The sequence below is a fragment of the Gorilla gorilla genome, chromosome 20 (assembly GCF_029281585.2).
Source record: "Gorilla gorilla gorilla isolate KB3781 chromosome 20, NHGRI_mGorGor1-v2.1_pri, whole genome shotgun sequence".
NCBI lineage: Eukaryota > Metazoa > Chordata > Mammalia > Primates > Hominidae > Gorilla > Gorilla gorilla.
The window spans coordinates 15,006,818-15,022,171 of NC_073244.2; the positions used below are offsets into that span (position 1 = coordinate 15,006,818).

At 48.9% G+C, this 15,354-nt stretch overlaps 1 protein-coding gene across 2 annotated transcripts in view; it reads right to left on the minus strand.

The window, feature by feature from the left end:
• MUC16 (mucin 16, cell surface associated) overlaps positions 1 to 15,354 on the minus strand; it is a 235,240-nt gene that overhangs the window by 115,047 nt on the left and 104,839 nt on the right. For both annotated transcript variants that reach the window (XM_055371568.2, XM_055371569.2), the window contains one exon: positions 18 to 15,004. In XM_055371568.2, coding sequence (XP_055227543.1) covers positions 18 to 15,004 — 14,987 coding nt within the window. The remainder of the gene's footprint in view (positions 1 to 17; positions 15,005 to 15,354) is intronic.

The following is a 15,354-nucleotide window of genomic DNA, read 5'->3' on the forward strand; positions in this document are numbered from 1 at the left end:
GGGCTGTGGGTCCTTACTTGTCAACCGTGTTGAGAGTGAAGGAACTTGATAAGCACTTGTCACTGTTCCCAGCTCAACGCTCTCTGTCATTCTGGTATCCAAAATGGGTGATGAAGATGTCCTGCCTGGTTGGCTTGAAGTGTCCAAAGTACTGACCATAACCAAGCGTCCTTCAGTAGTGCTGCTCTCTGTCCCAAGACTGGTGTCCACTCTATGTGGGGTAGCTGAAGAGGAAGTTATCTCATGCAGGGCTGGGATGGTTGAAGAATCAGTGGTAGTGAAGGTTGAAGAGGAGAATGGCACAGGAGTGGATGAAGGCAGGCTCTCTGCAATGGTGGACAGAGTAGCATCCCCAGGGCCTGACTCTGTCCTAGAGAATGGACTACCTGAACCTGAGATGGCTCGTGGAAGTCCAGTGGTGGCAAATGAAGTCATGGCCTCTGATAGAGAAGGCCTCTCTGTGCCAGTGGAAATAGTCTCAGCTGAAGGCAGCAAATCTGTACTCAGATGATGAGTACTTTCTGTTACAGACATAGTAAACCTGGATTCTGGGAAGGAGGTTATCCCAGTGGACTCCGTAATAGATGGAGAAGCATTAAAGGGGGTGATTATGTCCACTGGAATTTCAGTATACTGTGAGGCTGGAGGCCAGTCTGGGGATGATGTTTTTGCAGAAGAGGTGAAATCAGTCTTGGAACTCTGTAAAAGGTGAGTGGGCCCAGGAGAAGAAGGTGTATTTGTTGGTGTGACTGAGCTGGTGTCCAGGGACATGTTGGTCTTCCTAAATCCAGAAGTCAAATGAGAAAATGGCTCTGCCTCAAATCTTGTGGTCTCAAAATTAGCAGGCATTGGTGTGGAAATAGAGGTTTCAGCCATGGAAGAGGGAGTACCCACTGGGTATGTAGCCTTGGATGGCTCCGAGTGGATTGAAACAGAGGAATATAGTTCACGCCCAGAACTGGTGGTTCCCACATTGGTCACTTCCATGCTTGAAGAAGGATGAATTTTCTCTTTATCTGTGGTGACTTCAGAGGCAGCCAGTATTTCAAATGAGGTGCCGCTCAGATTTGGAGATAAACTGGTTCCAGGTTCTGTGCTTGTGTCTGTAGTCTTCACCATGTCTGGGGTGAGGAGTGAAGTGACAGAAAAAGAGGAGGAAGGGATACTCTGCGGTAATGTGGAAGAAACAGAAGGCGAGGTCGTGACAGGTAAGGACAACAGAGAAGATGAAGAGCTAGTTTTTTCCACAAAGGGAGAGCTCTTCCATGATGGATTTTCAGGACTCCTACTCATAAGAGTTGTCATCTCTGAGTGTAAAAATCTTGGAGGAACAGTTGAATGGGTCCTTGCCAAGGGGGCTGTTGTTGTGGCCAAGGTAAGAGTACTCTGTGCTGTAGCCCCAGGAGAACTCGTTTGGGTGGTGATGGTCATTTGTGTTGATTCTGACATCATGGATGAGGAAGAGAGCCTGGTGATCACTTTAGTGATGATGTCTGGAGACATCGTGGACTGATCAGAGTCAGGGATGTGTGTTCTATTAGAGGACATGATTTCTGTCATGGAGACTTCAGTAGTAGCACTAGTGGGCACTCCAAAAAGGACTGCACTTGTTTCTGTGATTGAGGTGGTCTCTTCAGAGGTGCTAGTCTCCCTGAATCCAGGAGTCAGTGAGAATGTTGGCTCTGTTGCAATCCTCCTAGTCTCAGAGTAGGCAGGATTTGATGTGAAAACAGTGGTATCCTCCACAGCGGAGGTGATACCCATTGAAGGTATGGTTATGGTTGTTTCTGAGTCAGCTAGGACAGAGGAATGAGATTCATGAACAGAACTGGAGGTCCTCACTTTGGCCACCGCTGTGTTTGAGGAAGGATGAATTTTCTCTGTATCTGTCATGATTTCAGAGGTGGCCGGTATTTCAACTGAGGTGCTGCTCAAATTTGGAGATGAACTGGTTTTAGGCTCTGAGCTTGTATCCAACACTTCTGTAGTCTTCACCAGGCCTGGGAGGATAAGTGAAGTCACAGGAAGAGGAGAGGAGGGGCTACTGTCTAGTAATGTGGAGGACACAGGAGAAAGTGAAGTCGTGAGAGGTAATGTCAGAGAAGAGGAAGATCTAGTTGTTTCCACAAAGCGAGGGCTCGTCCATGACAGATTTTCAGGACCCCTGCTCATAAGATTGGTCATCTCTGAGTGTGAAAGTCCTTGAGACACAGTTGAGTGGGTCCCTGACAAAAAGGTCATTGAGGTGCCCAAGGGAAGGGTAACCTGGGATGTAGCCAGAGAAGAACCTGTTTGGGTGGTGATGGTTATTTCTGCAGATTCTGTCATGATGGGAGAGGTAGACAGCCTGGTGACAACTTCATCGGAGATGTCTAGTGACATTGTGGACTGAGCAGGGCCAGGAATGGATGTTCTGCTAGAGGGCATAACTTCTGTCCTGGAGACCTCAGGAGTGGCACCAGAGGGCATCTTGTAAAGGACAGTGCTTGTCTCTGTGGATGAGGTGATGTCCTGGGAGGTTCTGGTCTCCCTCAGTCCGGGGGTCAGAGATGACATTGACTCTATCTCAATCCTTGTAATGCCAGAGGAGCCAGGCATTGTTGTGGAAACCATGTTGTCTCTTATAGAGGAAGAGGTGACCATTGGAGATATCACTTTTGTTGGCTTTGAGAAGCCTGGGGAAGAGGAATAGAGTTCCTCTGTAGCACTGGTGGTTTCCACATGGGACGCTGCTGTATTTTCAAAAGCCTGAATTGCCTCTGTCTCCGTGGTGGCTTTAGAAGCGGCCAGACTCTCATCTGAGGTGATATTAATATTGGGAGCTGAAGTGGTCTCAGGTTCCAAGCTTGCATCCAACATGTCTGTGGTCTTCATCATGACAGAGGTGAAAAGAGAAGTGACAGGGACAGGAGAGGAGTGGCTACTCCCAGATGGTGTGGAATAAAGTGGCGAAGGTGAGGTTAATGCAGATGAAGACACCAGGGAAGATGGAGCGCTGTTTTTTTCCACAGACAGGGGGCTTGGCCATGACACATCCTCAGGACCTCTGCTCATAGGAGTTGTCACCACTGACTGTGGAAATCTCTGAGTTGCAGCTGAGTGAGTTCCTGGCCAGGAAGCTGTGCTTGATGAGTCCAAGGTAAAGGTACCCTGTGAGGTAGCCCCAGAAGGACCTGTTTTGGGGGTGATGGCCATGTCTGTTGATTCTTTCCTTGTGAGGGGGGTAGAAATTCTAGTGATGGTTTCCATGGAGGTGTCTGATGACATTGTGGATTGAGCAGGGCCTGGGATGGATGTTCTGCTAGAAGAGATGGCTCCTGTCCTGGAGACCTCAGTAGTAGCACCAGTGGGCACACTAGAAAGGACAGTGCTTGTTTCTGTGGCAGGGCTGGTCTCTTCAGAGATGCTGGTCTCCATCAACCCAGGAGTCAGTGAGAGCTTTGACTTTGTTTGAATCCTACTGGTGTCAGAGAAGGCAGGGGTTGATGTGAGAACATTTGTATCTCCTGTGGGGTAGGTGATACCCATTGAAGATGTGGCCTTTGTTGTCACTGAGTCAGCTAGGACAGAGGAAGGAGATTCATGTGTATAACCTGAGGTTACCACATTGGTCATCTCCAGTTTCTCTGTATCTGTAGTGACTTCAGTGGTGGCCAGTATTTCAGCTGAGGTGCTGCTCAAATTTGGGGGTGAACTGGTTTCAGGTTCTGAGCTTGTGCCCAACAGCTCTGTGGTCTTCACCAGCCCTGAAGTGAGAAGTGATGTCACAGGAAGCGAAGAAGAGTGGATGCTGTCTGGTAATGTGGAAGAAATGGGAGAAGATGAGGTCATGACAGGTGAAGACAGTGAGAAAGAGGCAGAGCTGGCTTCTTCCACAGAGGGATGGCTCAGCCATGGCACATCTCCAGGAGTTCTACTCATAAGAGCGGTCATCTCTGAGTGTGAAAATCCTTGAGATGCAGTTGAGTGGGTCCCTGACATAAAAGATGTTGTTGAAGTGTCCAAGGTAAGGGTACCCCTTGATGTAGCCCCAGGAGAACCTGTTTGGGTGGTAATGGTCATTTCTGTAGATTCTGTCATAATGGGGGAGGTAGAGAGCCTGGTGATCACTTCAGTGGATGTGTCTTGTGACATTGTGGACTGATCAGGGCTAGGTCCTCTGCTAGAGGACATGACTTGTGTCATGGAGTCCTCAATCGTGGCACTAGTGAGTGCCTTGTAAGGAACAGTGCTTGGCTTTGTGGCTGAGTGGATCTCCTGGGAGGTGCTTGTCTCCCTTGGTGTGGGGGTCAGGGTGGATGTTGACTCCATCTCGATTCTTGTTATGTCAGAGGAAGCAGGTATGGTTGTAGAAACAATGTCTTTTATGGTGGAAGAGGTGACCATTGGAGATGTCACTTTGGATGGCTCTGGGAGGCCTGGATAAGAGGAATAGAATTCTTGTCTAGCACTGATGGTGCCCACCTGAGTCACAGCTGTGTTTTCAGAAAGCTGAATTGCCTCTGTCTCCATGGTGGCTTTAGAAGTGGCCAGACTCTCATCTGAGGTGATATTCATACTGGGAGGTGAAGTGGTCACAGGTTCCAAGCTTGTGTCCAACATGTCTGTGGTCTTCATCATGACAGGGGTGAAAAGAGAAGTCACCCGGAGAGGAGACGAGTGGCTACTCTCAGATGGTGTGGAATAAAGTGGCGAAGGTGAGGTTACTGCAGATAAAGACACCAGGGAAGATGGAGGGCTAGTTTTTTCCACTGATGGGCGGCTTGGCCATGACACATCCTCAGGACCTCTGCTCATAGGAGTGGTCATCCCTGAGTGTGGAGATCTGTGAGTTGCAGCTGAGTGAGTTCCTGGCAAGGAGGCTCTGCTTGATGTGTCCAAGGTAAAGGTACCTTGTGAGGATGCCCCAGAATGACCTGTTTTGGGGGTGATGGTCATTTCTGCTGATTCTATCGTGGTGAGGGGAGTAGAAATTCTAGTGATGGTTTCCATGGAGATTTCTGGTGATACTGTGGATTGAGCAGGACCTGGGGTGGATGTTCTGCCTAAGGAGAGGGTTTCTGTTCTGGAGACCTTAGTAGTAGCACCAGTGGGCATTCCAGAAAGAGAAGCACTTCTCTCTGTTGCTGAGCTGGTCTCTTGAGAGGTACTGATCTCCCTTAATCCAGAAGTCAGGGAGGAAGTTGGCGGTGTCATCATAGTTTCTGGGAAGGCAGGAGTTGATGTGGAAACACTTGTATTCCCCAGAGTGGAGGTGGTAGCCATTGGAGATGTGGCTTTTGTTGTCACTAAGTCAGCCAAAACAGAGGAAGGGGATAGATGTTTATAAATCACAGTCCCTACATGGACTACAGGTGTGTTTGAGGAGGGATGAATTTTCTCTCTATCTTTGGTGACTTCAGAGGTGGCTAAGATTTCAGCTGAGGTGCTGCTCAAATTTGGAGGTGAACTGGTTTCAGGTTCTGAGCTTGTGCGCAACATGTCTGTGGTCTTCACTGGGCCAAGGGTGAGAAGTGCAGTCACAGGATGAGGAGAGGAGGAGATGCTCTCTGGTAATGTGGAGGAAAAAGAAGTTGAGGTCATGGCAGGTGAAGACAGTGAGGAAGAGAGAGAGCTGGCTTCTTCCACAGAGGGAAGGCTCGGCCATGGCACATCTCCAGGAGTTTTACTCATAAGAGTGGTCATCTCTGAGTGTGAAAATCCTGGAGATGCAGTTGAGTGGGTCCCTGACCAAAAGGTTGTTGTTGAGGTGTCCAAGGTGAGGGTACCCTCTGATGTAGCCCCGGGAGAACCTGTCTCAATGGTGATGGCACTTTCTGCTGATTCTGTCATAATGGGGGAAGTAGAAAGCCTGGTGATCGCTTCAGTGGAGATGTCTGGTGATATGGTGAACTGATCAGGCCCTGACATGGATGTTCCCCTAGAGGATATCACTTCTGTCCTGGAGACCTCAGTGGTAGCACCACTGGGCACTTCAGAAAGGACAGTGCTTCCCTCTGTGGCTGAGCTGATCCTCTCAGAGCTGCTGGTCTCCCTCAATCCAGAAGTCAGGGAGGATGTTGGTTCTATCTGAATTCTGCTGGTCTCAAAGAAGTCAGAAGTGGATATGGAAACACTCGTTTCCCCCATGGTGTAGGTGGTACCCATTGGAGATGTGGCTTTGGGTGTCTCTGAGTCAGCTAGGACAGAAGATTGTGATTCATATCCAGAAATGGAGGTCCTCATGTTGGTCACTGCTGTGTGTGTGGAAGGATGCATGGCTTCTGTATCTACAGTGTCTTCCAAAGTGGTCAGTCTCTCATGGGAGGTGCTGCTCAAATTTGAAGTGGAACTGGTTCCAGGTTCTCTGCTTATGCCCATCCTGTCTGTGGTTATCACCAGGCCAGGGGTGAGAAGAGAAGTCACAGGAAGAGAAGGGGAAGGGAAATCCTCTACTAACGTAGAGGAAACAGGAGAAGGTGAGGTCGTGGCAGGCAGAGACAGCAGGGAAGAGGCAGAGCTGGTTTCTCCCACAGAGGATTGACTAGGCCATAACAAATCACCAGGGCTTCTGCTCACAAGAGTGGTCATCTCTGAGTGTGAAAATCTCTGAGTCACAGTCGAGTGGGTTTCTACCCAGTTGGGTGTTGTTGATATGTCCACAGTATGAGTACTCTCTGATGTAGACCCAGGAGGATCTGTTTGTGTCTTGATCATCATTTCTGCTGATTCTGTCATTATGCTGGAGGTAGGGAGTCTGGTGATAGTTTCTGTGGAAGTCTCTGGTGACACTGTGAGCTGAGCAAGGCCTGAGATGGATGTTCTGCTAGAGGAGGTGACTTCTGTCCTGGAGACTTCAGCAGTGGCACCAGTGGGCACTCCAGAAAGGACAGTGCTCATCTCTGTGGCTAAGCTGGTCCCCTCAGAGCTGCTGGTCTTTCTCAGTCCAAGGGTCAGGGAGGATGTTGGTTCTGTCTGAATTCTGCTGGTCTCAAAAAAGCCAGGAGTTGATGTGGAGACACTTGTATCCTCCATGGTGGAGGTAATAACCATTGGAGATGTGACTTTGGATGTCTGTGAGTCAGCTAGGACAAAGGAAGTGGATTCATGTCCAGAACTGGAGGTCCCCACATCGGTCACTCTTCTGTTTGAAGAAAGATGAGTTTTCTCTGTATCTGTGGTGACTTCAGAGGTGGCCAGTATTTCAACTGAGGTGCTGCTCAAATTTGCAGGTGAGTTGGTTACAGGTTCTGAGCTTTTGTGCAACATATCTGTAGTTTTTGCCAAGCCAGACGTGAGGAGTGAAGTCACAGGAAGAGGAGAGGAAGAGATGCTCTCTGGTAATGTGGAGGAAACAGGAGAAGGTGAAGTTGTGGCTGGTGAAGACATCAGAGAAAAGGAAGGCCTAGTTTTTTCCAGAAGGGGAGGGCTCATCCATGATACATCCTCAGGACCCCTCGTCATAAGAGTGCTCATCTGTGAGTGTGAAAATCCTTGAGATATAGTTGAGTGTGTCATTGTCAAAGAGGTTGTGCTTGACGTGTCCAAAGTACTGGTGCCTTGTGTTGTGGCCCCTAAAGGACTTGTATGGGTGTTCATGGTTATTTCTGCTGATTCTGTCATGACAGGGGATGTAGAGAACCAGCTGACGGTTCCTGTGGAGATGTCTGGTGATATTGTGGATTGAGCGGGACCTGGGATGGAGGTGACGTCTTCCTTGGAGATCTCAGTAGTAGCACCAGTGGGCACTTTAGAGAGGACAGTGCTCATCTTGGTGCCTGAGCTGGTCCCTTCAGAGCCGCTGGACTCCCTCAATCCAGGGGTCAGGGAGGAAGCTAGCTCTGTCTGAATCCTCTTAGTCTCAAGGAAGGCAGGAGTTGATGTGAGAACACTTGTATCCCCCATGGTGGAGGTGGTACCCATTGGAGATGAGTCAGCTAGGACAGAGGACTGTGATTTATATCCAGAGCTAGTGGTTGCCACATTGGTCCCTCCTGTGTTTGTGGAAGGATGCACGGCTTCTGTATGTGCAGTGTCTTTGTAAGTGGTCAGTCTCTCATGGGAGGTGGTGCTCAAACTTGAAGATGAACTGGTTCCAGGTTCTGTGCTTGTACCCAAGATATCTGTGGTTGTCCCCGGGCCAGAGGTGAGAAGTGAAGTCACAGGAAGGGGAGAGGGGGGGATATGTGCTAGGAATGTGGTGGAAACAGGATGAGGTGAGGTCATGGCAGGTAAAGACAGCGGGGAGGATGGAGGGCTGGTTTCTTTCACAAAGGGAGGGCTAGGCCATGACACACCTCCAGGACCTCTGCCCATGGAAGTGGTCAACTCTGGGTGTGGAAATCCCTGAATTACTATAGAGTGGGTTTCCACCCAAGAGGGTGTGGTTGCTGTGTTCAAATTAAGGGTACTTTCTAGTGTAGACTCTGGAGGACCTGTTTGGGTTGTGATGGTCATTTTTGCAGGTTCTGTCATGACAGAGGAGGCAGAAATCCTGGTGATGGTTCCTATGGAGATGTCTTGTGACATTGTGGACTGCTCAGGGCCTGAGATGGATGTTCTGCTAAAGGAGATGGCTTCTGTCCTGGAGACCTCAGTAGTAGCACCAGTGGACACTTTAGAAAGAACAGTGTTTGCTTCTGTGGCTAAGCTGGTCTCTTCAGAGGTGCTGGTCTCCCTCAATCTGGTGGTCAGTGAGGAAGCTGGCTCTGACTGAATTTTCCTAGTGTTAGATAAGGCAGGAGTTAATGTAGAAACACTTGTATCCCCCATAATGGAGATGGTACCCATTGCCGATGTGGCTTTGGTTGTCTCTGAGTCAGGTAGGACAGAGGAAGGGGATTCGTGTCCAGAACTGGAAGTTCCAACTTTGGTTACTGCCGTGTTTGAGAAAGGATGAATTTTCTCCGTATCTGTGGTGACTTCAGAGGTGGCCAGTATTTCAACTGAGGTGCTGCTCAAACTTGGAGGTGAACTGGTTTCAGGTTCTGCACTTGCGTCCAACACCTCTGTAGTCTTCACTTGTCCTGGTGTGAGAAGTGAAGTCACAGAAGCAGAAGAGGAGTGGCTACTTGCTGGTAATGTGGAAGAAACAGGAGAAGGTGAGATCATGGCAGATAAAGACAGCTGGGAAGATGGAGGGCTGGTTTCTTCCACAGGGGGAGAGCTGGGCCATGGCACATCTCCAGCACCTCTACTCACAAGAGTGGTTATCTCTGAGTGTGGCAATCTCTGAGTCATAGTCGAATGGGTTATTACCAAGGAGGGAGTGGTTGATGTGTCTAATGTAAAGGTACTCTCTGGTGTAGACCCAGGAGGACTTGTTTGGGTCTTGATGGTCATTTCTGATGATTCTGCCAGGATGGGGGAAGTAGGGAACTTAATGATTTTCCTTGTGGTGGATATTTCTGGCAACATTGTGGACTCAGCAGAACCAGAGATGGATGTTCTGCTAGAGAAGGTGATTTCCGTCCTGGAGATCTCAGTAGTAGCACCAATGGACACTTCAGAAAGGACACCACTTGTCTCTGTGGCTGAGCTTGTCTCCACAGAACTGCCTGTCTCCCTCAATTTAGGGCTCAGGGAGGAAATTGACTCTTTCTGAATTCTGCTAGTCTCCAAGAAGTGAGGGGTAGATATGGCAACAGTTGTGTCCTCCTGGGCGGAGGTAATAAACATTGGTGATGTGGCTTTGGATGTCTCTGAGTCAGCTAAGGCAGAGGAAGGGGATTCACGTCCAGAGATGGGAATCTCCACATTGGACGCTGCTGTGTTTGTGGAAGGATGCACAGCTTCTGTATTTGTGGTGTCCTTGCCAGTGGTCAGTCTCTCATCTGAAGTGTGGCTCAGCTTTGGAGGTGAACTGGTTACAAGTTCTGGGCTTGTGTGTAACATGTCTGTGGTCGTTACCAGGCTAGAGGTGAGAAGTGAAGTCACAGGAAGAGGAGAGGAGGAGATAGTCACTGGTAATGTGGAGGAAATGGGAGGAGGTGAGGTTGTGGCAGGTAAAGACAGCAGGGAAGGGAGAGAGCTGGGATTTTCCAGAGAGGGAGAGCTTTGCCATGACATATCTCCAGGACCTCTGCTCATGAGAGTGGTCATCTCTGAGTGTGGAAATCTCTGAGTCAAAGTTGAATGAGTCTTTGCCTGGGACTTTGTGGTGGATGTGTCCAAGGTAAGGGTATCCTGTGAGGTAGACCCAGAAGGACCTGTTTGAGTGGGGATGGTCATTTCTGCTGATTCTGTCATGGTGGGTGAGGCAAACAGCCTTGTCATTGTTCTTGTGGATATTTCTGGCAACACTGTGGACTGAGAAGGGCCAGGGATGGATGTTCTATCAGAGGAGGTGACTTCTGTCCTGGAGACCTCAGCAGTAGTACCAGTGGGGACTTCTGAAAGAACAATACTTGTGTCAGTGGAAAAGCTGGCATTTTGGGAAATGCTGGTCTCCCTCAGTCCAGGAGTCAAGGAATATGTTGACTCTCTCTTAATTTTTGTAGTCTCAGAGGAAACAGACATTGATGTGGAAACAGTTGTATGCCCCATGGTGGAGGTGGTATCCATTGGAGCTGTGGCCTTGGTTTTTTCTGAGTCAGCTAGGACAGAGGATTGTGACCCATGTCCAGAACTGGTGGCTTCCACATTAGTCACTGCTGTGCTTGTGGAAGGATGCATGGCTTCTATAGCTGTGGTGTCTTCATCTGTTGTCAGTATCTCATGTGAGGTACTGCTCAAATTTGGAGGTGAACTGGTTGTAGGTTCTGGGCTTGTGCCCAATGTGTCTGTGGTCATCACTAGGCTAGGGGTGAGCAGTGAGGTCATAGGAGAAGGAGTGGTGTGAATGGTCTTTGGTAATGTTGAGGAAACAGGAGGTGAAGTCATGGCTGGTGAAGGCATCGGGGAAGAGGAGAAGCTGGTTTTCTCTATAGAAGGAGGGATTGTCCGTGATAGAATCTCAGGGTCCTTGTTCATGAGACTGGTCATTTCTGAGTGTGGAAATTCCTGAGTCGCCATCGAGTGTTTTCCTGCCCTGGAGGATGTAGTTGGTGTGTCCAAGATAAATGTACCCTGTGATGTAGAGCCAAGAGGAGGACCTGTTTGAGTGACGATGGTAATATTTGAAGATTCTGTAATGCCAGAGGAGATAGGCAGGCTGGGGATCACTTCAGTGGAGATGTCTGGTGACTCTGTGGAATGATCAGGGCCTGGAATGGATGTTCTTCTAGAAGAGGCAACTTCTGTCCTAGAGGTCTCAGGAGTAGCACCAGTGGTCAACTTGCGAAGGACAGCACTTTTCTCTGTGGATACGATGGGGTCCTGGGAGGTGCTGGTTTCCTTCAGCCCATGAGCCAGGGAGGATGTTGACTCCATCTCAATCCTTGTCATCTCAGAGGAGCCAGGCATGGATGTGGAAACAATGGTGTCCCTTATGTTGAAAGAGGTAACCATTGGAGAGGTGACTTTGGGTGGTTCTGAGTAGGCTGGGACAGACGAATAAGATTCCTTTTCAGAAGTGGTGGTCCCCACATTGGTTACTGCTATGTTTGTGGAAGGATACATTTTCTCTGTATCTTTAATGTCTTCAGAAGTAGTCGGTATCTTATGTGACGTGCTGCCCAAGTTTGGAGGTAAACTGGCCACAGATGCCAGCATATCTGTGGTCTTCACTAGGCCAGAGGTGGGGAGTGAAGTCAGATGAACAGGAGAAGATGGCCTACTTTCTGGTAATGTAGTAGGTACAGGGGACGGTGAGGTTATTGCTGGTAAAGACAGAAGGGAAGAGGAAGAGCTGGTTTTTTCCACAGAGGGTGGGCTTGTCCCTGATATGTACTCAGGAACTCTACTCATAAGAGTGGACAAATCTAATTGTGAAAATCCATGAGTCATAGCTGAGTGGGTCCCTGCCTGTGAGGTTGTGATTGATGTGTCCCAGGTAAGGGTACCCTGTGATGTCGCCCTATGAGGACCTGTTTGGGTGGCAATGGTCGTTTCTTCAGATTTTGTCAGGCCAGCAAAAGTAGAAAGCATGGTGACAGATCCTGTGGAGGTGTCTGGTGACATTGTGGGCTTTTCAGTGCCTTGGATGGATGTTCTGCTAGAGGAGGTGAGTTCTGTTCTGGAGACCTCAGTAGTAGCAGCAGTGAATGCTTTGTCAAAGACCGTGCTTGTGTCTGAGGATGAGCCAATTTTCTGGGAGGTGCTAGTCTCCCTCAGTCTAAATATCAGGGAGGAAGTTGTCTCAGACTCAATCTTTGTCATCGCAGAGGATCTAGGCATTGATGTGGAAACTATTGAGTCCCCCGTGGTGGAAGTGATAACTACTGCGGATGTGGCTTCATATGGCTCTGAGTCAGGTGAGACAGTAAAATAGAATTCATGTGGTGAACTGGTGGTCCCCACATTGGCCGCTGCTGTGTTTATAGAAGGATGCATTGTGTGTGTATCTGTGGTGGCTTCTGAAGTGGCCAAGGTGTTCCTTAAATTTTGAGGTGAACGAGTCACAGGTTCTAAGTTTGTGTCCATGTCTGTGATCTTCGCCAGTGCAGGGGTGGGTACTGAGGTCACAGAAACAAGAGAGGAGGTACTGTGCACTTGCAGTGTGGAAGTTACAGGAGAAGGTGAGGTTGTCACAAGGAGAGGTGCCTGAGAAGAGAGAGAGTTGGCTTCTTCTGCAGAGAAAGGGCTTGTCTTCAACACATCATTGAGATCATTGTTCATGACACTGGTTGTTTCTGAATCTACAAAATCCTGAGTTCTGGCTGATGGAGTTCCTGCTGGAGTGGCTATGGTTGATGTGTCCAGGGTCAGCTGGCCAAGAGATGTCACCCCAGAAGGACCTGTTTGTGTGCCGATGGTCTTGTGTGTAGATATTGTCAAGGGAGGAGAGTTAGAATGACTGCTGCTGGCTTCAGGTGAAATGTCTGGGGACTTTGTTGACTGAGCAGAAGCTGGCATGAATGTAGGATCATAGTAGGTGACTTCTGCCCTGGAGACCTCAGTAGCAGCATCCATGGACACATTGGAGAAAACAATGTTTGACTCTGTAGTTGAGTTCATCACCAGGGCGGTGCTGTCCTCTTTCAGTTCAGGAGTCAGAGGGGATGTTGAGTCTCTGTCAACATTTTTAGTCTCAGGAGAATGAGGTGTTGATGTGGAAACAATAGCGTCCTCCATCATAGATCCAGTAACCTTTGGAGGTGTGTGTCCGGATGGCTGGGAGTGGATTGAGACAGAGGAATGTAGTTCATGCATAGAATTGGTGGTCCCCATATTGGTTTCTGCTGTGTTCTCTGAAAAGTGAATTGTTTCTGTATTTGTGGAGGCTTCAGAAGTGAGTATCTCACCTGAGAAGCTACTTGCACTTGGTAAGGAGCTGGTCACAAGTTCTGAGTGTGTGTCCAACATGTCTGTGGTTTTCCTCCTGCCAGAGGTGAGAAGGGAAGTCACAGGGAGAGGAGAAGTGGGGCTACTTCCTGATACTGTGGAATAAAGAGGTGAATGTGAAGGTATTGCAGGTAAAGGCACCGGGGAAGAAGGAGAACTGGTTTCTTCCACAGAGGGAGGGCTTTGCCATGACACGCCCTTAGTACTTCTGCTCATAGCAGTGGTCTCCTCTGAGTGTGGAAATCTCTGAGTCACAGGTGAGTGAGTCCCTTCCCAGGAAGCTGTGCTTGATGTGTCCAGGGTAAGGGTTGCCTGTGAGATAGTCCCTATAGGACCTGTTTGGTTGGTGATGGCCATTTCTATGGATCCTGTTACAACAGGAAAAGTGGAGAGCCTGGTGATGGTTTCTGTGGAGATGTAGGGTGACATTTTGGAATGATCAGGCCCTGAGATGGTTGTTCTGCTAGAAGTGATAACTTCTGTCCTGGAGACCTCAGTAGTAGTAGTAGTAGTGGGCACTTCTGAAAGGACAGTGCTGGTCTCTGTCACAGTGTTGATCTCCTCAGACATCCTGGTGTCCTTTAATCCAGGAATCAAAGAGGATGTTGATTCAGTCTGAATTCTAGTCTCAAAGAAGGCAGGAGTTGATGTAGAAACACTTGTATCCCCCATGGTGAAGGTGGTACCCATTGGAGATGTGGCTTTGGATGTGTCTGAGTCAGCTAGGACAGAAGATTGTGATTCATGTCCAGAAATGGAGGTCCCCACGTTGGCCACTGCAGTGTTTGTATGCATGGAAGTATGCATGGCTTCTGTGTGAGCAGTGTCTTTGTAAGTGGTCAGTCTCTCATGTGTGGGGCTGCTTAAATTTGGAGGTGAACTCGTTACGGGCTCTGGGCTTGTTGTGCCCAATACATTTGTGGTTGTCACCAGAATAGAAGTAAGAAGTGCAGTCACAGGGAGAGGAGAGGAGGGGATGCTCTCTGGTGATGTGGAGGAAACAGGAGAAGGGGATGTCATGGAAGGTGACATCATGGAAAACCCAGAGCTGGTTTCTTCCACAGGGGAAGTTGTCATCCATGACACATCTCCAGGGGTTCTGCTCCGAAGAGTGGTTATCTCTGAGTGTGGGAATCCCTGAGACATGGTTGAATGAGTCCCTCCCTGGAAAAGTGTGGTTGATGTGTCCCAGGGAAGGGTACCCTGTGATGTAGCCCCAGGAGTAGTTGTTTGAGTGGTGATACTCATTTCTGCAGATTTTGTCATGATGGGGGAGGTGAAGAGCCTGGTGATCATTCCTGTGGAGATGTCGGGTGCTATTGTGGACCGATCAAGGTCTGAGATGGATGTTCTGCTAGAGGAGATTTCTGTTCTGGAGGTCTGAGTAGTAGCACCTGTGGGCACATAAGAAAAGGCAGTATTTGTCTCTGTTGTTGAGCTGGTCTTCTCAGACATGCTGCTCTCCCTCAGTCTAGGGCTCAGGGATGCTGTTGGCTCTGTTTGAATTTGGTAAGTCTGAGAGATATTAGGAGTTGATGTGGAAACACTTGTGTCCCCCAGGGTGGAGGTGGTACTCATTGGAGATGTGGCTTTTGATGTCTCTAAGTCAGCTAGGACAGAGGATTGTGATTCATGTCCAGACCTGGAGGTCCCTATGTTGGTCACTGCTGTGTTTGTGGAAGGATGCATGGTTTCTGTATGTGCAGTGTTTTTGTAATTGGCTTGTCTCTCATGCGTGGGGCTGCTCAAACTTGGAGGTGAACTGGTTACAGGCTCTGGGCTTATTATGCCCAACACATCTGTGGTTGTCACCAGAACAGAAGTAAGAAGTGCAGTCACAGGAAGAGGAGAGGAGGGGATACTCTCTGATAATGTGGAGGAAACAGGAGAAGGGGATGTCATGGCAGATGAAGACATCAAGGAGGACGCAGAGCTGGTTTCTTCTACAAAGGGAGTTGTCATCCATGACACATCTCCAGGAGTTCCGCTCCT